This window comes from Theobroma cacao, chromosome 1 (assembly GCF_000208745.1).
Source record: "Theobroma cacao cultivar B97-61/B2 chromosome 1, Criollo_cocoa_genome_V2, whole genome shotgun sequence".
NCBI lineage: Eukaryota > Viridiplantae > Streptophyta > Magnoliopsida > Malvales > Malvaceae > Theobroma > Theobroma cacao.
This window is the reverse complement of record NC_030850.1, coordinates 36,908,451-36,932,041: the sequence shown is the minus strand read 5'-3', so window position 1 is coordinate 36,932,041 and position 23,591 is coordinate 36,908,451. Positions and strand designations below refer to the sequence as shown.

The following is a 23,591-nucleotide window of genomic DNA, read 5'->3' as shown; positions in this document are numbered from 1 at the left end:
TGCAATAGTTGTAAGTACGCAAAAGGAGAATAAGAGAAGAAATATGAAACAAAGATCTAAGTAGTATTGATTATGATAGTTTTGTGAGTTGTGAAGAAGTAAGAGTAATGATGACTCATGTAAGACGGGAAATGGATACGAGGCAAACTTTCTATAATAAAACCGAATGCTTTTGTGAGTAGTTTGGTTTTTTTTTTCTAATTTCATTCAGCATTTCTAAGCTAAATACTTTTTAGTTGTGCATATTACGTGCATGTCGGTATGCTATTAAATTCTCATGAATACATTAGCTTTTGCTAATCTTCACGAGTTTAAGTTTTCTTCATCATATTTATGTTCGAGTATAGGAATATTGCTTTTGATTAATGACGGGGCCATAATTTATTCTTCAACCATAATTTTTTTAAAAAACAAAAATACCTTAAAATAAAAAACCATAAAAAGAAACAAAAAGTTCTCTTCCTTTCTTCTTGTCTCTCCACCCTCCTCTTTTCTCCTCTATATTCTCAAACCTCTTTCCATTTTTCTTCATCCTTTATCATTCACAAAAAGAACAAAAAAACTCCATTGTCCTCCACCATTTTTCACTCTATAATTTTTTTCTCTAAACCATTTTTTGCAACTACCAAGGTTGTTGGTTTCAAAAACTATCAACTTAGTCAAACAAGGTAAGATTTTAAGTTTTTAACTTCCATATCATGGGTTTCAAGTTTTAAAGTTTTCCTTTCTAATTGGCACTGCTTTTTCGCCTTTAAAAAGTTATTTTCAAACTTGGCTTACCAAGGTAAGAAATTATTAAATTTTAGTTTTAAAGTTTACAAGCTTAAGGTTTGGAAAGGAAGTGGAACAGACTTTAAAGCTAGAAAGAGTTTTGTTAAGATCTTAAGTTGGTATTGTGATTATTACATGATGTTCTGAATGTATGAGGATATTAATTATTGTTAATCATTTTAAGTTCGATTGAAAACTTCGACATTTTATTTTGTAGAAGGCTTGATTGACTGGAAAGGCTAAAGAAATAGTACCTCTACATTGTGAGCAAATTTATACCTATTAAAAAATTATTTTGATATATTTATAAGCATGTTTTGATGATTGAGCATTGAATATTGGTCTTGTTTAGCCTCAATGATAAGCATTGGCTATAATCAGCCTAAAAGTTTTCTATGTTACAAATCACATCCAAAAAAGAAATTATAAACACTCAAGTAAATGGATAGAGATGAGGTGTTTTTACAAAAAAAAACTGTTAGAGAGAAAATGAGACTTGAACTAGTAGTGTAAGAGAAAAACAAAAGAGAGCTTGAGAAAAGAAGAATAAGAGCAATACACGACGTTTGGTCTTTCATTTAGTCGATAATAAAGTCCTATACAAGAGAGGGAAAAATAAACAAAACGACAAAAAGACAACATTAAGCCATTAACCGCGAGCACTACCGAGCCTATAACCTTGTATGTGATACCAAACTATGCGATAACACTTGACTTTTATTGCTTGTATGTGATACCCAACTATGCCATAACACGTGTCTTTTACTGCTCCCATTACGCAACGGAGGAAATTAACATAAAAAGAAAAATTAAATAGTATTAAAATATTATAATAAAACAAACAATTTTATTGGAGTCATGTGACTTCATTTTCCTTATTTGAATGCGGAGATTGGCACTAATCAATAATATCCCGCTCGAGGACAAACTCCATAAACACTAGTAACCAAGCTCTGTGCAGAATCAAATACCAAATATTTCAACAACATATCAAAATAAAAATCCCTTTGATATTCCTTATTAATGAAAATTGTAAAGTACTTTAATTAAACAAAACAGTCAAACAAAATAGCATGACTTCATATTTTTACAAGAAAACATTAACAAAAAAAAACACTAATATGATCAATTGATAAAAAAACGAATACATAATTCCATTGGATTTGGAAAAAAATAATTGTAGTTCTAAGAAATTTGAAAAAATAATCCGTATTTCTTGAAATTCAATTCTTCCTCGTAATTGCTAATTAACAATTAGCAAAGATATTTAAAAAAAATCCACAAATCTAAAATTACACACCATAGACTTACAGCTTAATAAAAAATTAAATAACAAACAGTGTTGAATTACCTCAAGTAGTAGCAGGCTTAATCCTACACTCTAACACCTCATCATTCGGCTCAAGATTTTGATATGAAATGCCACTAAAATATAAACCTTGAAAGGTTTCAATCTTTCCATTGTCAACATCTTTGGCCTTGAAAGTAAGATAAAACTTAACACCAGCACAAACTTGTACATTTGTTTTAAGAAGCTCTAAAAACTTGAAATTTGTATGTTGCACGTAAACCAATAAAAATATATTTTAATTTTGCCACATATAACAAAGTATTGATTTAATGTGATACTGAAAGGAGAAAACATACATTTTGTTCATTGAAGTAGCCTATAGTCTTCTCTGCATATGGAGTTAATTTCTAGTACTCAGCTTGATCAAGTTTTATTGGAGTAATCAAACCGATCGCAAAACCAGGATAATCATCAACATCATAGCCCTGTAACAAAATAATCAAGTAAAAAAAACAAAACACTAAATTTGAGAAAAAAAAGTAGAAAATTGGCTCATACCCTTGTGGCTGCCACTTGTGCACAATATTTCATCATGTTCTCGATACTCATATCTGCTTCACCATAATATAAAACATCTAATCTGGTCATTTCTTCTTCGAGATTGCACGGGTATGAAGCCATTGAAAAGAATTCAAAAATCCTAACAAAATATTATAAAATCAAAATCAAATTAATGAGAATAAATAAAAAAGTGAAAGGTTAAAAGCAGATGTAAAAGAAGTAGAAACAAAAAGAAATCAATTAAGCAAACTTTAGTCTCATAACATAACTGACGTTTTGAACATTAAAAGGTAATCAAGATTTTTACACTCACAAAGTTTAAAGAAAATCACGCATAAAAAATAATGCCTAATATCAAATCCATTGCATTCAAAATTAGGTTATCACAAAAATAATTCAAGGTTGATACACAATTGAAATATCAGAATAAAACCATTGCAAAAACACTTAATCATCATCAAGAAAGGGATATACCAAAGACCTGATTCATAGGATAATGATTAGGAAATACCAAGGACCCGATTCGCAGGATAATGATTAGGTTTTATCCAAGAAACAAAAACCTAATTATATAACAAAATTCTAATTATATATAATAAAATGAGATCTAATTAGATGATGACATCTGTCCAAGAAGATAAATACGGAATTCAAGAAGAGCATTAGCAATACCTAACGAGGATGACATCGGTTCAAGAAGGTAGATATTCAGTTCAAGAAGGTAGGTATGAAATTCTTTTAATTGTCGAGATTATTTTCGAAAATGATGACATCAGTTCAAGAAGGGAGGATTGATCACGTAAAAAGGAGAGAGAAAGAGAACGATTAAGCAGGAAAAGTTGAACCATGACGGAGGCGCAAAGGAAAAGGCGACAACCACAGTTGAACAATGTGTTCAATTTTGTAATTTCCTCTACTTTGATCAATTTATTGTTATACTCACATTTTTAACAAGTTTTTGATTTATCGAAATGTTGATGAATTTTTAATCTTGATATTGGTTTTGCTTTTGTAATTGAAATATCTAAATTTCATATTTCATATTAATGAAATCTGAATTAAATTTTTTATTTATAATTGGATATGAATACATCAAAAATAAAAAATAGATAAAGAAAAAGAAATCTAAAAAAATATGAAAGGTGAAAAACAATAAATATAATAACACAAAATATAAGTACAAATAACAAAGTTTTTATCAAGTACAAGAAACTCATATAACATCAACTCAGTTCCTCAAATCGTCCACCAATCTGATTGAAAACAAAGTCTCCAATTAAAATGAATAACATTATAAAAATTATAGATTTTTTCAATTAATCAAAACAATCAAATAGATAAAAATAAAAAAATTTCTCAAAAACTTCTTATTTGTGAAAGAAAACATTAACAAAAAATGCTTAATTAATAAACATCAATCCATCACAAACGAATTTTCCTAAAAACAAGGAACCAATAATTCGGTTGGGATTGTTAAAGAGCTCAGAATGCTTGTAGTTTGAATTGAAATGAAATATCTCGTGATCATTTTTGTTGAATTTCCTCAAGAAGTAATAGGCTTAATCCTACACTCTCCCACCTCATCGTTGGGCTCAAGATTTTCCCCTAGAATGCCTCTCCAATACAAACCTTAAAAGGTTTCAATCTTTCCATTGTCAACATCTTTGACCTTAAAAGTAAGAGAATACTTAACACCACAACAAGCTTGTACATTTGCCTTAAGAAGCTCTAGAAATTTGAAATTTGCATGCTGCATGAAATCCAACAAAAATATCTTTTAATTAATTTTGCAAACAAGTATTAATTTAATATGATATTGAAAGAAGGAAAGATACATTTTGTTCATTGAAGTAGTTTATAGCCTTTTCTGCATATGGGGTGAGTTCCTCGTGAGTGAGTTCCTCGTGATCAGCTTGAGTGAGTTGTATGTTAAAAATCTTACCGATCGCAAAACCAGGGTAATCATCAACATCATATCCCTGAAACAAAATAATCAAGTCAAAGAAAACAAAAAATAAATTCAAAAGAAGCACAACGAGTAGAAAATTGACTCATACCCCTGTGGCTTTCACTTGTTCATTATATTTCCTTAAGTCAGCGTTACTTATATCTGCTTCACCGTAGTATAATTCATCTAATCTAGCCTCATCAGAATCAGAATCCGATGGGTAAGCCATTGAGAAGAACAAAAAAATCCTAACAAAATATTGCAAAATAAAATTAAAAAAAAGGTGATTCATACAATTGATTAAATCCAATTTTTAAGCAAATAAAAGCAATGATTCATACACAAGCGAAAGGTAAAATCAAATTCAACCATATACAACTACTTGATTGATAAAGGAGATTAAATAAGGGATATACCAAAAACCTAATCGGCAAGAGAGAGATGAAGGCTTTAAAATTTAAATTCTCAAGACAAAACCTGTTTGGCAAAGGCAAAAGGTTAGGTAATAATTTAATTAATTTTGCCAATTAAAGATTTAATAACCTTTTGAGCCCATCAATCCAAAACCAGTCCACCATCGCAAGGCCCAAATGACTTCTACTCTATATTTCTTTTCAGGCACCAAAACGGCGCGCGGCGCAAGTGTTCCAGTGCTAGGACTTAATCTTCAACCAACTAATCGAATGCATTTTCGAGCTCATTCTCTGTGTCTGTCTGTCTGTCTGGAATCTTCTTCGATTGTTTCAAAAAGCAAGCAGATTCACTCAATTTCTCTTTACCTCCAGTTTGCTTCAGATCTTCTCTTCGTAAGTAGCTATTCTAACAAATTTTTGGGATTGGTCCTTGCTTAAATTTTGAAACAATACAGAAAAAAAATCAAGTCAAACTGAAGCCCCAAGTTTTGTGAAGCTCAGTTGTGTTTATTTGGTGTTTGAATCTAATTGAATATCTGGGATCTTGGTATTTTCCTTTATTGCGGAAAGATTCGTGCCGTTTGATCAATTTATGTGCCGATTGATGTTTGTTGTAATATGGGTGTGCAGAATTTCTGAGAAGTCGTCTTTGCGTAGTGAATATTAGTAATGGAGGATGTTAAGGAGCAGCCAAGTCAATCCCATGGTAATTTTTCAAGCTATAACATTTCTTTCTGGATATTGGATTGTTTGAATTTTTGGTGAAGCACTTCTTGGAATTTGGAAATGTTTGTTATTCATAAATTTAACTTTTTTATCCGAAGTGATAGGATTCCCGTTGCATTGTATCAAGTTCCTTGTATCAATGTTTTCTCTTTCAATGACAGTTTTCGTTTTGTAGATTTATTTTCCAATGGTTTGATCACTGAGTTGTTTCTGTGTATTATATCAATAATGTTCTTCATTTTAGTTTTTAATACTTACTTCATAAGTATCATGTTATGTTCTTCACAGGTCAAGATGATGAGAATGAAATTGTCACTGAAAATACTGCATTTGTGCATGGGGAACCAACTCAGGATGCTAGTGGACCTCCAAAAGTTGATTCCGAGGTGGAAATTTTACATGAAAAAGTAACAAAGCAAATCATTAAGGAAGGGAATGGTCAGAAGCCATCAAAGTATTCAACTTGCTTCTGTAAGTAACTGAAACTTGTGAATTGTTGCTTCTTATCTCTCTTTGGCCATGCCTTTCATTGATTATATGAAAAGCTGAATTTTTTTGTTACAAACAATCGCTAGTTATTGGTATAAAACCAACATTTGTTATGGTTTGATCTGGTCTAACTTTCAGTTTAATGTTTGGTGTTGATTACACCTTCACTGCCTCCAACTGGATGCATGAATCTTGTATCTGAGCTTTCTCCCAATATTTTGTTGAAGCTATACTAATGAGTAGTCATTATCCTATGAGGTTATGTTACATGTAGGTCAGTGGTGGGTTTGATTGAGACAGCTTAATGGACTATGGTTAGTTTTAACTGAGCTTTAGAGTGTAATGTCACTGGCTAACCATAGCAATTTAGTCATGTACTAGTTGATGAGAAATTTTGCCAGTTCTTTTAATTTAGAACATTAACAGAACAAATGCTATTCGGGTAATTGTAGATGTTTAGTCTAATGATTAATGTTGAACTTCTACTGCTATTTGCTTTGCAAAGTTGTTACTTAGAAGTCTCATGGGAGGTCAAGGAGTTATGTTGTTTCTGTTATGTATCCTATACATCTGAGTAACTTCAACTATGAAATAGTGCACTACAGGGGATGGGCTGAAACCACCCAGCATAAATTTGAAGACACATGGCATGAACAACAACCACTTGAAATGGTTTTAGGAAAAGGTATCTGTTTGATTTTACACTTTTCTTTTTTGTTTATATGGTTAAAATACATATTGAATGTAGTTTCGAACATGTTTAACTGGAACCATTTATATAACTAATCATGATAAGTAACTGCTTTAATGGTGTCTTGTCTATTGGGCATCTTATGAAATCTTAATGGTTTACGGTGGTGGCAGAGAAAAAAGAAATGACTGGTTTGGCTATTGGTGTCTCAAGCATGAAGTCGGGTGAACGTGCACTGTTACATGTGGGATGGGAATTGGGTTATGGAAAAGAAGGAAGTTTTTCTTTCCCAAATGTTCCACCTATGGCAGACTTATTATATGAGGTTGAGCTTATTGGTTTTGATGAAACTAAAGAAGTAAGTTGCTATCTTGTGGTTTTACAAGAAAACCAAGTATTTTTACATGTGGATCTTCAAATTGTTTAAATCAGCCTTTTCCATATGATGCTAATGAAATGCATCTCTTGGTGAGGCACTATTTCAATAGGGAAAAGCTCGTGGTGACATGACTGTAGAGGAAAGGATTGGTGCAGCCGATCGAAGAAAGATGGACGGGAATGCTTTATTTAAGGAGGATAAGCTAGAGGAGGCGATGCAACAGTATGAAATGGTTACACACTTCTGTTCCTTGAATACTAGCATCTGATATCATACCAATTTTTCTTTTTTTATTCTCTTTCTTAGTTATTTTGGCAAGTTCTTATGGTTACTCCTCTCTTTTTCTCATGCTAGGCCATAGCATATATGGGTGATGACTTTATGTTCCAGTTATTTGGGAAGTATAGAGACATGGCTTTAGCTGTCAAAAATCCATGTCATCTCAACATGGCAGCTTGTCTGATAAAGCTTAAGCACTATGAAGAAGCCATTGGACAGTGCTCCATGGTAAGTACACATTCCAGCTGACATCGTCCCTTTTCTATTTAAATATCTTCTGAAAGTTTGCTGATCTGTAATTTTGCATGTCACCATGTATAGGTTTATATGGAAATCTTGAAAAATACAGGCCTTAGATATTTGTAATTGTCTCCAAAGGTTTGATCCTTGTTTTGCTGGATTGTGAACGAGAAAGTGATTAACTTGTAGGGGCTCAGTTCATTTCTTGGAAAGAATTGGTCTAATAAATTAGATTGCTGGTATTTTCCATCTTTTTTCTTTCATACTTCCAAGAGAGTGACTTTAGGTCTTTTGTGTCTCAATCCGGTGTTTAGGAAATTAACAGCTGTTATGAAGCAGCTTGTGTAATGATTCTATTGGTTTGGTTGAGACAGATGTAATATGGTAAAGCACATTTAAACCTAGACAAATGTATATGTCTTTAGCTTAGTGGCTTCTTACAGCACTCGGCCAGTTCAATTGAAATTCCACACCTTGAATGTATGTGTCTTTTGTTGAGTGGCTTCTTACGCACTTGGCCAGTTTATTTCTTTAAGATACTTGGATTGAAATTCATCTGCATGTTTGTGGACATGATTTTTTGGTTTTTTAACAAGATCCTCACTTGGCTTTCAGGTATTGGCGGAAGATGAAAACAATGTGAAAGCTATGTTCAGACGGGGAAAGGCCAGAGCGGAACTTGGGCAAACAGATGCTGCACGGGAAGACTTTCTAAAGGCTCGCAAATATGCACCTCAAGACAAAGCAATTGCAAGGGAGTTGCGCCTGCTTGCAGAACATGACAAGGCTATATACCAGAAGCAAAAAGAGTTTTATAAAGGAATTTTTGGACCTAGACCTGAACCTAAACCCAAGAGAACCAATTGGCTAATCTTCTTGTGGCAATGGCTTGTGTCCCTATTCTATCGCATCATCAGGCGTGAAAGAGTCAAAGCCGATTAATTTAAGCTCTGAATTACCAAAAACGAATACTTAAATCTAAGCTTCGAATTATTTTGTTAGTTATTGGAAAAAGCTCTAGTTGACTTTCTGCTTTGACATCTTAGATGTTTCTGTTGGTGTTCAAGATGACTCCGCTAAATGTTTCAGTGCTAATGCACGCTTTTCTGAAACTCACCAATGTATGTGGATATGTGCATGGAATAATCTTCCTGCCTAATGTTCGAAGAGATTTAGTTTTTCTTTTTGTTGTCGTTCTTCTCAGGAGAGCTGATATCTCTGTAATTGGCATTTGAAACTGCTTTTTTTTGCATTGCTGAGTGCAGACTCGTTGTGCCTTGATATCTAAAGAAAGCAATGCATCGAGGTTTTCATGATTGTACACAAAGGCAAATGACCTGTGAAGGTGAATTTAGCCATTGAATTGAATTCAAGTTATTTCTCCATTTCCTATTCCTTTAAAAATGAAAAAGAAGAAGCTGATAGTGGATATTCTATAATATCTGCTTGTTAAACAATAGTAGTATATTATGTACAGTACCAGACATGGCAGAATCCAAATTGCAATTAAAGAGGAAAGGAGAAAGTGATCAACATCAGTATCCCATTTCAACTTTGAGATGAAACCAGATCTCCGATCCATCCTAAAAAGGCAAAAAATTTAAAACCCAGAAAGCTGAAAGTGTCTACCATGGTTGTCTGGGCATGGACATCCAAGCAACGTAGGCACAAACAATCTTTTGAGACATATACACATAAACAGCAAATGACAAACTCATTAACATCACATCTTTCCAGTCACCCTTCTGTTGTGGGCTCATATTTTCCTTCAATCCTCTGCCAAACTTCTGCACACCAGTGAAAACTAGTGCAAACAACTGCCTCTTCTCATCCTTTCCTTTCTTTGCTTTTGTTGTCGATCTCTCTATTGGTTCATTGTTTTGACAAGATAAAACAATGAGAATTCTGGGACAATTCCTGGTCCTGCTCCTACTTTTCAGTTCTTGGGCTGAACTGTTCTTGTAGTAGAAAGAGTGATGCACAGAGAGAGCTGCCGATGCCATTGATGTGAACAGAAAAAACTATGAATGCAGAAGAAGTATACAAGATTGGTTTTGATCATGGGTGCCTTTGAGAAAGCAGAAGAAGTTGTGCTCGACCAAACTTTTGAGAAAAGATAAGCTGTCAGTGTTGATGTAATAATGCAAGAAAATATCTTCCATGAGAAAGGAAATGTTTACCTAAGAAAAACGGATAAGACTCTGTTTGGTTGAGCGGGACAAGCAACCGAAGGTTTTCATTTCAGCTTTCAGGTTAAGCTTAGGCTGATTTTGGGCTTCTGGCCCTTTTGTAAGTGTCTTGGTCCCTTCCATGAAGAACTTTTCCTTTTTTTTTTTCTTTTAAGATTTAATGTTTATCAATGTTTTGCTCATATTACAATATTTTTTATTTTTATTTAATAAATTATTAATAATAAAATTAAATAATTAAAATTTATATTTGTTAAGAATTATTTTCACTTTTGTTCGTTTTGTAATCTGTATTTATTAATTTTTATCATCGATTTTTCTTAAATTGATAAAATTCAAAAAATTCAAATTCTTATTTTAAATAAAATAATAAATTATTCAATTAAAGAAACCAAGAAAAAGAAAAATAAAAAATGAGATCATTGCATTGACTTCAAGTTTCAAAGTGTTTAGAGGGCAATGAGCTGAGATTTCTTCTTAATCTCCTGGCCCAAGTCTTTTGACCGTGGGTCTCACCTGTACCATCACAACTTACACGTGCACTTCTGTTTTAATATCTCATCTAACTTCGTGAGGGGGCCACTTGGATCTGACGGCTGTTAGCCATCCTTTAATAAGAGTCAACAAGTAAATTTAATGACGTCAAAAGTTTCAGCATGAGTCAAACCGATTTCTCTTTCCTACGTGGAACAGCAAATTGATCAAAGAAGTAAATGGAAGAGAAACTCGCCATGATTCTCGAGCACGTGTCCAGATTAGTCAAAAGTCTGACACGTGTCTGTAAACTCGGCGAGTATCAGCTTTTGTGTACACCAACAAGTGCCAGAACTTTGGAAGACAAAAGCTGCAGACTGTGCAGACTCAGCTGCGATTAATGGCCAATAGCTAAATCTTATTTAAAAAAGCTTTCAGGTAACTCCCATTGAAAGTAGTCAGTGACAGCACTGGAACCAATCATAACGAGCCACCTGTAGCATTGAGGATAAAATAGTCCTCTTACATTTTTTGGTCAAAAGACATTAAGGTTGATTGTTAAAGGGGATGGTTTTCTTTTGAATATTTTAAGGCACTAATACATCTACAAATTCTATTAAAACATTGTATTGAGGTTTGCTTTCAAAAGAATATCTTAAATTAATATAACAATAACAATCACTATGGTAACATTAAGATTAACATAAATGATTATATTAAATGAATAATATTTTTATACCAAAAAGAAACTATGGTTTAAAAATAGCATTTTAACATACCATTTTCAGTAGAAAAGATTTCTCCAAGAAATACTATTCATTACTGACAGATTTTTAATAAAATATTTTTGATGATTTTTGATGATATATTTAATTAATAAAATTTATCAAATCAAATAAGTGGACACCAACATTTTTGAAGAAAATTTCTATAAATAATGAGTTCTTACCAACCTTTACTAGTAATGGACCACTAATAATACTAGTTAAATGCCCTAAATCACTTATTAAGATTTTACCTATCTTTTTCTCTTTCTATGAAGAGTATGGTTTACCTTCCAAAAGCAACACCTTAACAATTCTCCTAATGCAACTATTAGCATTCCTTACTCAAAATTTGATAAAAGGCTAACCTATATGGTTTGGAGACTTTAAAAAATAATAATAAACTGGTCCACATTAGAAGGAAAAAAGAGAAAATTTTATTTTATTGGCATTGAAAATGTTGTGAAAAATAGTGAGATGGAGAGGAGTGATTGGGCTGTTGAAAAGAAGTTTGACTACTCTTGCCTGCAGAAGATCCAAACCCAAGTTAAAAAAACATAGGGCAGGCAAGCACCACTTGCACTTTGCGTATCCAAACTCTCCCCCTCTCCAGTAGTTAAACTGCGTTGACTGAGATAAAACTCCTCTCTTCAAAAAAAAATTCACGTTCCCATTCTGCCCCCACCTAAATCCAAAATTTCCACGTTCTTATCTTCTCTCTTTACCTTGTACATACTGGGGGTGCATCTGTAAATTCATTTTCATATTTGGACACAAAGTTGAAATTCCTCTGATGCTGATGCAGCTGCTGCTGCTTTTTTCTCTTTACAAAATTTAGAAGCTTCTCTCTCTATCTATCCAGAAACTCAAAAATTAGGGCTTCTTTGAAAACCTTTGCTCCTTGCTTTTTGGTTCATTCCGTAAATTTGAATTGAATTTTGGGCAAATTTTGACGCATTTTGAGGCTTCATTTTCATTTTCTTTCCTTTTGTTGGCTTAAGAGTTTCTTTCCGGAACTGGAACGAAGGCTCCGAGCGAATATTGGGAGCTTCTCTGCCGTAGATGTAAAGTCGACATGAATTTTGGGCAAATCTCCAGGTATTCGGGGTCGAAGGCTCGAAGCTTTCTTTGTTATTAATTAGTTTGTCTTTCCAAAAAAACGTAGCTTTTTTTGGGCACAAAATTAGGGTTTCAATCCTCTGTATCTCATATTGCTGTTATTAGTTTTTTATTTCTTTCAGGAAAAGATTAGTGCTTTGATATACCAAAAAATGAAGCGATTGAGATCGAGCGACGATCTCGACTCTTATGAAAAAAATGCAAGTAAAGAATCGAATCAGAATCAGAATCGATCATCGTCTCATCGAAGCAGCAGTAGCAGCGGTTTCTATTATAAACCATCCACAGCCTCCGAAAGCAACGCCCGCACCAAAAGCAATTTGATCTCATCTTCTTTGTCACGGTATGATCGAGACCGATCCGTGGCTGATGAGGATAGCGGCAGGGAGAAGGAAAGGGAGAGGCTGGTCCGGAAGCGATCAGAGCACGATTTTGAGAGCTTTGATAGGCGAAAAGTAGGGTTTGATCGGTACAGAGAGAGTGGTAGTAATAGTAGCAGCCAACATAGGTCGGAGAGCTTCTGCGGGCCTCGCAGGGATTTTCCGAAGGGATTCCGATCAGAAAGGGATCGCACTCGGCGTGAAAGTGGGAGCGGGAGCTCGTGGCGCAGGTTCGGAATTGATGAGAATAGAGGGAGTAAGGTGCAACTGAGGGAGGTTAGGGATGTGAAGTCACCAACGTGGTCGAGGGATTCTTTGGGGCCAGGGAGGTTGGTTGGGGAAACAAGGGAGAGAGAGGATTTGAGGAGGAGGAGCTCCAAGTCTAAGTCTAAGTCAAGGTCGCCAACATTGTCAAGGGATTCAGGTAGTGAGCAGTCTAAGAGTGTTGGTGGCGGTGGTGGTGGAGAACCTAAGAAGAGTGAGGAAACACCGGTTGAGAGTGAGACTAGTAGTGAAATGGAGGAAGGTGAGTTTGATCCTGAGCCTCAAGCTGAGACTGAGCCTGAATTGGCTACTGAAGGTGGGGTCGAAAAAGAGGGGAAAGAGTGTAGTCATAGAGAAGTGGAGAATGAGCCAGGTGAGATGAATTCAACTGTGGAGGTTGTAGAGGAGGGCAATAAGGAGATGGGGAATGAAAAGAAAGATGAAGGGAAGGAAGATGATGAGTTGCAGGATTGTGGAAAGAGTATGAATGGTGGAAGTAGTGGTAGTGGGAATAAGATGGATGATGTGGGTGGTGATGAAGTTCGAAAGGAGGAAGGTGTGAAGGTTGGTGGTGAATGTGAGGAAAATAGTAGTAAAGATGCAGTTGTGCAGAAGTCATCCTGTTTGGAAGAGAACTCTAAGGACGATAAAGGGATCGATCTTGAGGTGCAGGTTGAGGAATGTGAGGCAGCAGAGTCTAATAAGGAAGTTGCAGTGGAAAATGGTGATCACAACGTGAATATGGATGTGGTAGAGATAGGTTTGAGTCAGAATGTCAAGGATAAAGGGAAAGGTGTTGCTGTTGAATCCACAAATGTTACTGATTCTGCAGAAAATAGTGTATGGATTGAAAGGGAATCGAAAAATGTGGAAGTTGATATGGAAGGGCCTAGTACCAGGGGTTTTGAGTTGTTCTCTTGCTCTCCTGTTAGGAGAGTGGAAAAGGCAGAGCAATCAGGTCTTGATAAGCCAAAAGATGAGAAACTGGCATTGGAGTCACTTGATCTTTCTCTTAGTTTACCAAATGTGCTGTTGCCTATTGGTGCTCGAGATACAGATGCAGTTCCTGGCTCCCCTAGCCATGGTAGGAGTGTACAGTCCTTGACCAATACATTTCGTACCAACTCTGATGGGTTTACTGCATCCATGTCTTTTTCCGGTTCTCAGTCATTTTACCATAATCCAAGTTGTTCTTTGACTCAGAATTCCATGGATAACTATGAACAATCTGTTCACAGTCGCCCCATATTTCAGGGAGTTGATCAAGTTTCTCAAGGAGCATGGCAGTCTCAGAATGAGTCAAGGCATAAAGATGTTCCCATGTTTCAGAGAATTTTGATGAATGGAAATGTCTCTTTCAGTCAATCTCAAGCATTACAGGGCATTGCAAATAGTCCAGCTGTCCAAGCACAAAATATTCACTCTTTAGAAGGAAGCTCAAAGATGCCCAATGGACTTGAGAGGCAGTTAAGTTTTCATAAACAGAATGATGTCAGGTCTCCTTCACAGAGTGTTGGATCTCATGAAATCGGTTCAAATTATAGCTTTGAGAAGAAGCGAGCCATGAGGGAGAAGCATGGTTTATATAGGAGCAGTAGCCAGAAAGAGCAAGAACAACTTCTGATAGGTGGAGCCGATTTTGTTGAGACAGTAATAAGCAAGATGGTTTCTGAGCCTATGTATGTCATGGCTAGGAAGTTTCATGAAATGACTGGACAATCAATAGCATGTCTAAAAGAGAGCATTCGCGAGATTATGTTAAATGCAGAAAAGCATGGACAACTTCGTGCATCTCAGGAAGCCCTACGAAGCCGGTCTGATTTAACACTGGAAACACTGCTAAAATCGCATCGGGCTCAATTGGAGATCTTGGTTGCGTTGAAAACTGGTCTGCCTGAGTATCTTCAGGTGGACAACAGCATTTCATCTTCTGATTTGGCTGAGATCTTTCTGAACTTAAGATGCAGAAATCTTATGTGTCGGAGTTCTGTGCCTGTGGATGAATGTGATTGCAAGGTTTGCTCAAAGAAGAATGGTTTTTGCAGTGCTTGTATGTGTCTTGTGTGTTCAAAGTTTGACATGGCATCTAATACTTGTAGTTGGGTTGGTTGTGATGTGTGTCTTCACTGGTGCCATGCGGATTGTGGATTAAGGGAATCTTATATTAGGAATGGACATGGTGCAGCTGAGATGCAGTTTCATTGTGTTGCCTGTGATCATCCTTCTGAGATGTTTGGCTTTGTAAAGGAGGTTTTTCAGAATTTTGCAAAGGAATGGACGCTTGAAACTTTTTCCAAAGAACTTGAATATGTCAAGAGGGTCTTCTCTGGCAGCAAAGATGTGAGAGGGAAACGGCTGCATGAAATTGCAAATCAAATGATTGTTAGATTGGCCAAAAAGTCTGACCTTTTTGAGGTTTATAGTCAGATGATGGGTTTCCTGACTGGTAAGTGTTTTTTCCCCCCAATGAGGAATTATGTTATTTCTTCTTAGGATAATTATTAACTTGGTTAAAAAGCTAATTAAGTTAAAAATGTTACCATTAATTTTCAAATTAGTTATGTGTTTGCTCTTTCGCCCTCATATACAATGCTTACTAGGTGTAGTTTTGTTCCCTTTAGAATTTGTATAAACTTTTCCTGAACGTATGGGATTGATTTGAATTTTTTCATTGCATATATAGTTTTGCTATATGCTATTCCAGATTTTAGTGGTTTATGGAAAGCTCAACCCTCATTCTTGTAAGAACTTGTTTCTACAAAATTGTGCTTTATATTGTGTATGATATGCACAGTTGAGAACCTCTTACCTAATGACACCATTTTGCATTCCCATTTGCTTTGTATTGTGTATGGTGCGGGGGAGACATATGAAATCTCCATTTGATGTGTTAATTTTTTGTTCTTTTGCAATGGCCCAACAAAATCATGGTGGTTCCAATTAACTGATCAGTTATTAATATTATTTTTTAACTGTATTCATGGTATATTTTATTTGTTATGATCTTTTGTTTTGTTTGTGTAAATGGCACATTCTGACTGTCAACTAATAAATTTAATGGAAGGAAATTATAATATATTGCACCTTAACAAGTGCCCTTGAGCACTCATTAGCAACATCCATCTAGAAAAGATATGAACCATATTGTTGTAGTCGTAAATCGCTCTGATTACTGCACTGGAATTCAACTATTACGATATTAAACGCCATTTGAACAATCCACTCAAATCTTCTGTTCTGATTGCAGACAGTGATTCTTCCAAGCCTAGTAACACTACTGTTTTGTCCGGAAAGGAACAAGGTAAAGGAATCAATGGGATAGCTGGGCCTAGTCAGGATGCTACATGGCTCAAATCTGTTTATTCAGATAAAGCTCCTCAACTGGAAAGTTCATCTAGCCTACTTCCTAGTTTCCATGTTGAACGAACTGAGCGGCCTGACAAACACCGCTTGGAGTCAGAGTTGCAGAGGAGTGCACAAAAGCAATCATTTTTGCCTGAGCTGGAGAGCTTCGTAAGAATCAAACAGGAAGAGGCCAAAATGTACCAAACACGTGCTGATGATGCAAGAAGAGAAGCTGAAGGCCTGAAACGAATTGCAATGGCGAAGAATGAAAAGATTGAAGAAGAGTATATGAGTAGAATCACAAAGTTACGCTTGGTTGAGGCGGAAGAAATGCGGAAACAAAAGTTTGACGAATTCCAAGCTCTAGACAGAGCTTATAGGGAATACAATGGTATGAAGACAAGAATGGAAGCCGATATTAAAGATCTTTTGTTGAAAATGGAAGCCACAAGACGAAACCTTGCCATGTGATGCTAATTGACGCGTTCTTCACTTTTGTGTAGAACTGTTGTCTCAGGTTTATTTGATCGTAGTGCAGAAATTTGTTGTTCTATAATGTGTATACATTATATGATTCAAGGCTTCTGTAGTTTTTTTTATTATTAATCAGTAGGTGTCTTGCAATCTAGATTCTGTACCTCCTCCCATGCTAACCAGAATATGTACAGGGATGCAACTCTTCTCATGACTTGAACATCCATTTCACCGATGCTATCTGTGAGATAGGTTTATAGATCACGGTTTTTCCTGCCTGAAGGTACATTGGTTGAATATCATCTTAGCCTGCTTGTGTTGCTTGGAGGATAAGCGGAGCAAAGCCATAGGTCTTTATGAGTATTGTAAATCCCAAAGCACTCATGATTCCTTCTAATGGCATGATGAACCGATTTCTTGAGTCGTTAGCTCTGCAGTCTTTTTAAGTTTCCTAGTAATATGATTGTACCAGATGTTAGGGTCGGTTTGTTTGGACATTAAATACTTTTCAAAAAATGTTTTCGAAACTTATACTTGTTACGATGATGGAAAATAAAAAATTTATTTTAAATGTAAAATATTTTATGAATTAATAAAAAATAATCATTACTTGTGAAAAATATCTTGCATCTTAAGAAACGTAAGATGTTTATGAAAAAACAAAACTTTCATACTAAATCTACAAGTATGGATTTAATGAATATTAATATTTCATTTTTATTATATTAAAAAAATAAAAATATATTTATAGTTATTTTAAAATTTTTTAATTTAAAAATATTAATATTTAAATTATTTAATACTATTAAAATTAAAAATATTTTTTAATGAAATCATTTAATATAATTAAATTTTTTATTTATAAATTGAATAAATCTTACTAATAATTATAATAAAAAATATTTTAATGATTATCATTTGAGGAACGTACATAAGTATAAGTTTTACATGTTTTGCACAATTAATAAATATTGATATTTTTAGAATATTATGATAAAAAAATGATAAAATAATTTTTTTAAACTAAGAGTTTAATTTAATTATAAACTAGCATTGTATTGTACAAGAGATCATATGAATGATTATTTTGCACTAATCATTAAATAAACTTATCAAATACGAGCTTGCTTAACTGGTATTTATAAACACTCGCTAACCTAAAGTAAGATAATTTATCCAAGAAAAGCGTTAGGTTCAGTACAAAGCAAAGGCAATAAAGGAGATAATTGGTCCACACCCATATGGATGCAAAAGAGGTATGAGGCAGTTAACAGGATTTTTTTCCAAGTTGAAAATTGGTCCACACCCATATGGATGCAAAAGACGTATGAGGCAATTAACAGGATTTTTTTACCAAGTGGACAGGTCATGCATCCATCTAATGTTGGTTCTGAAGTAGTGTTAGAAGCGTGAATAGCACTTAAAAGAATATTTTAAAATCAACTCTTGAGTTTCGAAAATTTTTTGTGTAAGTAGAAGAGAAAGACTTAAAACTTATTAAAGTTAAAAGACACTAAGTAAAGATAGATAGAAAAGTCGACAAAATACAAATGTTTATAATAGTTTGATCTCTTTGACATACATCCACTCTTTTAATCTTTCAATTAAAAATTTTTAACCCGACTTCACTAAACTAGTGAAATTAACAGTTTCCATCAGACTTTTGCAAAAAAAGCTTCTAATCCAAACTCTAAACCCTTATAACTATCATTAGAATGCCTTGCACATTCTAATCAATCAAGAGATAAGAAGAAGATTGGCTACAATTGATCACCAAACTGATCTAAGATGTACAAACTCAAGCTCAAATAAGTTTACAAAGAATTGTAATGGAATACACTTGCAAAGAGAATGCTTTTGCTGTTTTCGGCTCTTTTTAGATTGCTTATCTTCTTTATTTTGACCATTGGATATGCTTTTTATACTTGAAAAATCAGTTTTAACCGTTGAAAACAAAAACTGACTGTTAGAATTAGTTTTAGCCTTGTTCTAGCCGTTATTTTATTTTGTAGTACTTAAAATCAAAAGGGCAAGCAATGTTTTATTAATCGGTTAAAGACAGCCATTAACCAATTAGGCTTTCTTTGACTTACCATGTTTGATAGTTCTTTTCATTGTGTTAATCAGTTAAAGAAACTCTAACTAATTAAAAACATTATATTTTAAAACATCTTCATGCACTGTTTTTAACTAACCTTCACTTAATTGATTAATACTCTTCTTAACTGATTAAAACTTCTCTTTTTTTCATTCTTAACTGATTAAAATATGCTTCAACTGATTAAGAGCTCTTCAAATTTGAATCTTTTCGTTTGGTTCCCTTTAACGATCACTATCACTTGAATTTGAATTTTGACGTTTTTAGGTACTTCAAATTTGAGCTTTAATCGATTAACTTTATTGCTTAATCGATTAACAAGCTTTTGTGTTTCACTTTTAGCACCTTCTTATCAGTTAAGCTTGAAGCTAACTGATTGAAGCTTTTATATCTTGTTTTTATGTAGCACCTAGCTTTACTTTAACTGATTAATCAGTTAATAATGTTCTATTTTAACAAAGTCCTTTCTTCTTTCCCTCTTTAACCGATTAACCCATTTTTTAAGTGAGAAAATTTTTTGATTTATCTTTAATCATCAAATTTAAAAAGAAATAAACTTTGTTCTACACTTTGAATTAAAGTTAGACAACAAAGAATGTTTTGTTATTATTAAAAATATTAAATTCATTTGTGAAATATTTTACATTGAAAAACTTTTTACTTAACAAGTTATTTTTCAATTAGCAGCAGAACGCTTAGATTAGGAAGAATTTCCATGCCAAAATTCTGGAACCTAAACCTCCTTTTAGGTGAAAGTAAGACCAATTTAGTCGATGAAAAACAGACGAGGGTACCAACCGAAGGTGTCAAACAACATCAAATATTTCTTGTTTTTCCTTTCTTTACTGTCGGCCTAATGTGAAAGTAAATTCTTGTGCTTCAAGCCTAAAAAGAGGCTTGACCCAGGTCAGCTCTGGTAGCTGAATGCTGTGGGTCACAAGTTACAAGGCCATGGTACTTTGCCATGCAAACCTGGAAAATATTAGTCAAGGTTATTTTTAATTATGGGTGTTTTATGAAGCTTGATGATGCAGGGCTAAATTTTAGAAAAGTACATGGAAGGGTTCTATTTTACAAATAGGAAACAAAAAGTCAATACCCCTCCGACTTTACATGACCAACTATCCGGGAAGAAAGGTCCACCATCAAAAAGCGAAGGATACAGAGAGAGGGAGGGGGAGGCAACAGGGGAGACAGAGGTTTCCAAGGAGAGGAAGGGGAAGATAGCAGAAAGTCATCACAGTTCACCTTCATCAATTGCCTCTTAACGAATCGCTGTTTTCAACTTGCTTGATCTTGTCATTCTTTATACAAAAATGGAGGCAACGGAACAATTAATGTGTCGACCAGTGGACGCATTTAACCCCTTGATCACAACAAGCTTTCAGGTTTCCTGCATTCTCGTTATTTCTCATATCTTTCACCTTCTCTTGAAACCCATTGGACAACCAGGACCTGTTGCGCAACTTCTTGTAAGCCTTTCAAAATCTTTCTTGGAAAAATCTAAAAAGAATTCTTAAAAAAGGCAGCTACGCATATTTATACATGTTGTTGAAATGTCTTGTGTTGTATCAGGCTGGTGTTGTTGTAGGTCCCTCGTTTTTGTCCCGTATAGACAGAGTTGAAGAATTCTTCATTCAGGCTTCTTCTGCAAAGTACTACCAGTTTTTCTCATTCATTTGTCGAATGCTTTTTATGTTCTCGATTGGGTTGGAAGCAGATATGCCTTATTTAAAGCGCAACTTTCGCGTTGTAAGTATCATTGCAGGAGGGGGTTCCATCCTGGCCTGCATCTTTGGTGGACCTCTCTTCTGGTTGCTCACCAAGGTATTCAGAGTCACTACCGAGCGATTTTCGTTTTACCTGCTTATCCTGACAGTCTTAGCAAATTCAGCCTCCCCTATCGTGTTTCGGTTGGTTGCAGAAACCAAGTCTGACACTGCTGATTTAGGACGATTGGCAATTTATTCTTCCTTGGTCAATGAAATGTCTTGTGTGGTAGTCGTTTGTACGCTCAAAGCATTCACCTCCTTCTCTAAATTTGGAGGTGCAATCCTCATTGCTCTTTTCACTCTGGTACTAATCATTGTGAACAAGTATCTGTCATACTTTTTCAACAGAAGGAACAGGAATAACAGATTCGTTACAAACAGCGAAGTTTTCGTTATTATCTTTCTTCTTGCATGTCTCTCTTTGTTTGTGGAATGGATTGGCTACACAGCTATAACCTGTTGTTTCCTGGTTGGCCTGATGTTCCCTAGAGAGGGCAAAACAGCTCGGACATTGTTGCACAAACTCACTTACGCTGTAAATACCTTCATTCTTCCGGTGTACTTTGGCTACACAGGGTTCCAATTTGATCTAAGCACTCTTAATAACAAATTGGTTATTGCTCTCACTGTCCTCATGATCCTGGTGGGCGCTGGAACTAGAATTGCCGGCACTTTTGCTGCCTGTCATTACCTAAAGATCCCATGGAATGAGGCTCTGATCCTTGCTTTCTTACTCAACTTGAAAGGCAACTACGACCTTATACTCATTAGCACACCCCCGCAACCCAAAGTAAGTTATCTTCTGATGTATGCATTTGCATATTTACACGTCTATTATGCATAAAGGTGGGAACAATAAGGTTGTTAGTCATATCACTGCAGGCTGGTATCTGCGGCTATGTTTTACCCTACAGTAAAGTTTAATCTAGAAATGATTCTAGGAATTCAAGTTGCAATTGAGTCTTTGTTATACACGAGTAGACAGCTTGCTGCTGACAAGAGGAAGAAAGTTTTATGCTCGCAAATTGGTCATTAAGCACAGCTATATTTACTTTTGTCAATGCTGATTTTATGTCATTAATTGTTGCAGATGGTCTGGGCTACAGATATTCACAATTTTCTTTTGACAGTAGTAGTCCTTGACACATTGATCATAGGGCCAGGAGTTGCCATTTTATTAAACAGAGAAGAGTCTTGTGCTCAGTACCCTACCACACTCGAAATACTTAATCCAGAGAGTGAGCTCCGAATGTTGGCTTGTGTATATGTCCCACGCCATGTTTCAGGGCATGTTAGCCTCATCTCAGCATTAGGTGGCAGCCCAAATGCACCCATCAAGCCATACCTGGTGCATCTGGTGGAGCTTCCAAAGAAAAGAAAAAGCAAATTGATGTACCATCAACTGGAAGATGGTGATCAATTCAGCGATGAGGAAGAGTACGGTGGAAATGATGTGCTAGAGATCAATGATGCTGTTGACTCCTTCACAGTAGAGACCAAAATTTTGACCCACCAAAGTAAACTTGTATCCTCCTTTCTAACCATAAACGAAGACCTGTGCAATGGTGCCGAGGACTTGCGTGTGTCTATTATATTCCTCCCGTTTCACAAGCACCAAAGGATCGATGGAATAATGGAGAACAGCATGGAGGAAATAAGGACTATAAACCAGAAGGTAATTCGCCATGCCCCATGTTCAGTAGGTATCTTTGTTGACCGAGGACAAACTGGGTTCCAACAACCGCATGGCTCTCCATCTATGCAAAACATAGTAACATTGTTCTTTGGTGGCCCTGATGATCGTGAGGCTTTAGCATGTAGCAAAAGAATTTCGATGCACAATCAAGTTAGTTTGACTGTCATCCGCTTCATACCAACATCGAGCAGACACAGTTCATGGATTAACGATGCATCCCACAAGGATGAGGAGGTCATCATGGCAATATCAAACGTGGGGACAGAGAACGAGATAGACAATGCCTTTGTGGAAACCTTTTATAACAGGTACACATATATACCACCCATCAAAAACTCATAGATTTAACTTTTGTTGTACACCCTTTTCTTTCTGCAATTGGCTATGACACAAATAGTTTTTTGACTAGGTATGTGGCACAGGGTAAAGCTGGTTTCGTTGAGAAGTATGTGAGCGATGGGGTGGAGACGGTAGCTGCCCTAAGAGAAATTGCGGACATGTATTCATTGTTCATAGTTGGGAAGGGAGGGAGAGGGAATAGCCCCTTGACAACTGGTATGAGCGATTGGGAGGAGTGTCCAGAGCTTGGGTTGGTTGGGGATCTCTTGGCTTCTTCAGAAATGAACATTGGTGGTTCCATCTTGGTGATCCAACGGGATCGGCACTCAGAGCCAGAGAGAGGCGGAGGCCTCCTTGATGACTAATTACTGGTAATCTAGGAAATATACATACATGTAAAGTTATTTCTAGGTTAGCTGCCCTGCCAAAGGTTTCTGGTTTAATTAGCTTAAATGCAGATTGTACAAGTGTTAGATATGTTGCAAAAAAAAAAAAAAAGTTCAATTCCTCCAGAAAAGATTCTTAAAGTCACTGCTGAAGATATCAGAATGATCAAAACTTTTTGTTTTCTTATAAATGGGCCTGCCGGCTGCCTGCAGGTAGTAGGCGACTACATTAATCATTCTGGGAAGCAAGTAGTAGAAAGATTAAGCTGGAGCTAGACTGTTTTCTTGGTAACTGAAAATGAACATGCACTGCACATATCACTCACTACTACCAAGTTTTTTGCCTAAAAATTTCTGTGACAGAAACAAGGGAACATTTAAAGATCCAACTGAACAAGCACCAAAACTCCTTTGTAGAAATTCTGGTGAGCAACCACAAGGCCACACTCATGATAATTCAGATATTCAATCTCAAAATTGTGAACAAATAGGCAATCAGACTG

The 23,591-nt window shown here is 35.4% G+C and overlaps 4 protein-coding genes and 1 long non-coding RNA gene across 8 annotated transcripts; 3 read left to right on the top strand and 2 right to left on the bottom strand.

The window, feature by feature from the left end:
• LOC18614608 lies at positions 2,323 to 3,169 on the bottom strand. Its single transcript, XR_001928154.1, has 3 exons — positions 3,105 to 3,169; positions 2,621 to 2,762; positions 2,323 to 2,547 (listed from the first exon to the last, which is right to left on the bottom strand). It is a non-coding gene; the product is annotated as an uncharacterized LOC18614608 (long non-coding RNA).
• On the top strand, positions 5,200 to 9,173 carry LOC18614607 (peptidyl-prolyl cis-trans isomerase FKBP42). The gene is made up of 8 exons (XM_007052436.2): positions 5,200 to 5,377; positions 5,615 to 5,690; positions 5,999 to 6,181; positions 6,795 to 6,884; positions 7,064 to 7,248; positions 7,379 to 7,501; positions 7,624 to 7,776; positions 8,404 to 9,173. The coding sequence occupies exons 2-8, from the start codon at positions 5,654 to 5,656 to the stop codon at positions 8,728 to 8,730; spliced, it is 1,098 nt and encodes a 365-aa protein (XP_007052498.1). The 5' UTR covers positions 5,200 to 5,377; positions 5,615 to 5,653; the 3' UTR covers positions 8,731 to 9,173.
• Positions 9,324 to 9,791, bottom strand: LOC18614606. The gene is made up of 2 exons (XM_007052435.2): positions 9,462 to 9,791; positions 9,324 to 9,371 (listed from the first exon to the last, which is right to left on the bottom strand). Exons 1-2 carry the CDS (start codon positions 9,789 to 9,791, stop codon positions 9,324 to 9,326), a joined length of 378 nt encoding a protein of 125 aa, XP_007052497.2.
• On the top strand, positions 12,002 to 17,218 carry LOC18614605 (protein OBERON 4). 2 transcript variants are annotated; one of them, XM_007052434.2, is made up of 3 exons: positions 12,002 to 12,313; positions 12,440 to 15,424; positions 16,226 to 16,794. In XM_007052434.2, exons 2-3 carry the CDS (start codon positions 12,487 to 12,489, stop codon positions 16,792 to 16,794), a joined length of 3,507 nt encoding a protein of 1,168 aa, XP_007052496.2. In that variant the 5' UTR covers positions 12,002 to 12,313; positions 12,440 to 12,486. The 2 variants fall into 2 exon arrangements, with proteins under 2 accessions (XP_007052496.2, XP_007052495.2); XM_007052433.2 differs by having other exon boundaries at positions 12,009 to 12,313; positions 12,457 to 15,424; positions 16,226 to 17,218.
• On the top strand, positions 19,989 to 23,522 carry LOC18614604 (cation/H(+) antiporter 1). Of its 3 annotated transcripts, XM_018116174.1 has the most exons (6): positions 19,989 to 20,367; positions 20,471 to 20,550; positions 20,664 to 20,722; positions 20,820 to 21,457; positions 21,758 to 22,671; positions 22,773 to 23,522. In XM_018116174.1, the coding sequence occupies exons 1-6, from the start codon at positions 20,212 to 20,214 to the stop codon at positions 23,065 to 23,067; spliced, it is 2,142 nt and encodes a 713-aa protein (XP_017971663.1). In that variant the 5' UTR covers positions 19,989 to 20,211; the 3' UTR covers positions 23,068 to 23,522. The 3 variants fall into 3 exon arrangements, with proteins under 3 accessions (XP_017971663.1, XP_007052494.2, XP_017971668.1); XM_007052432.2 differs by having other exon boundaries at positions 20,471 to 21,457; XM_018116179.1 differs by having other exon boundaries at positions 20,471 to 21,457; positions 22,786 to 22,895.

Excerpts from the sequence above, each read along its gene's own strand:
- LOC18614604 (XM_007052432.2), top strand. The coding sequence starts at position 20,212 with ATGGAGGCAACGGAACAATTAATGTGTCGACCAGTGGACGCATTTAAC. Across the intron at positions 21,458-21,757 it reads GCACACCCCCGCAACCCAAA|ATGGTCTGGGCTACAGATAT; the intron begins GTAAGTTATCTT and ends TAATTGTTGCAG. Across the intron at positions 22,672-22,772 it reads GTGGAAACCTTTTATAACAG|GTATGTGGCACAGGGTAAAG; the intron begins GTACACATATAT and ends TTTTTTGACTAG.
- LOC18614605 (XM_007052433.2), top strand. The coding sequence starts at position 12,487 with ATGAAGCGATTGAGATCGAGCGACGATCTCGACTCTTATGAAAAAAAT. Across the intron at positions 15,425-16,225 it reads GATGATGGGTTTCCTGACTG|ACAGTGATTCTTCCAAGCCT; the intron begins GTAAGTGTTTTT and ends TTCTGATTGCAG.
- LOC18614607 (XM_007052436.2), top strand. The coding sequence starts at position 5,654 with ATGGAGGATGTTAAGGAGCAGCCAAGTCAATCCCATG. Across the intron at positions 7,249-7,378 it reads GTTTTGATGAAACTAAAGAA|GGAAAAGCTCGTGGTGACAT; the intron begins GTAAGTTGCTAT and ends CTATTTCAATAG. Across the intron at positions 7,502-7,623 it reads CGATGCAACAGTATGAAATG|GCCATAGCATATATGGGTGA; the intron begins GTTACACACTTC and ends TTCTCATGCTAG.
- LOC18614606 (XM_007052435.2), bottom strand. The coding sequence starts at position 9,791 with ATGGCATCGGCAGCTCTCTCTGTGCATCACTCTTTCTACTACAAGAAC. Across the intron at positions 9,372-9,461 it reads TGTATATGTCTCAAAAGATT|GATGGATCGGAGATCTGGTT; the intron begins GTTTGTGCCTAC and ends TTGCCTTTTTAG.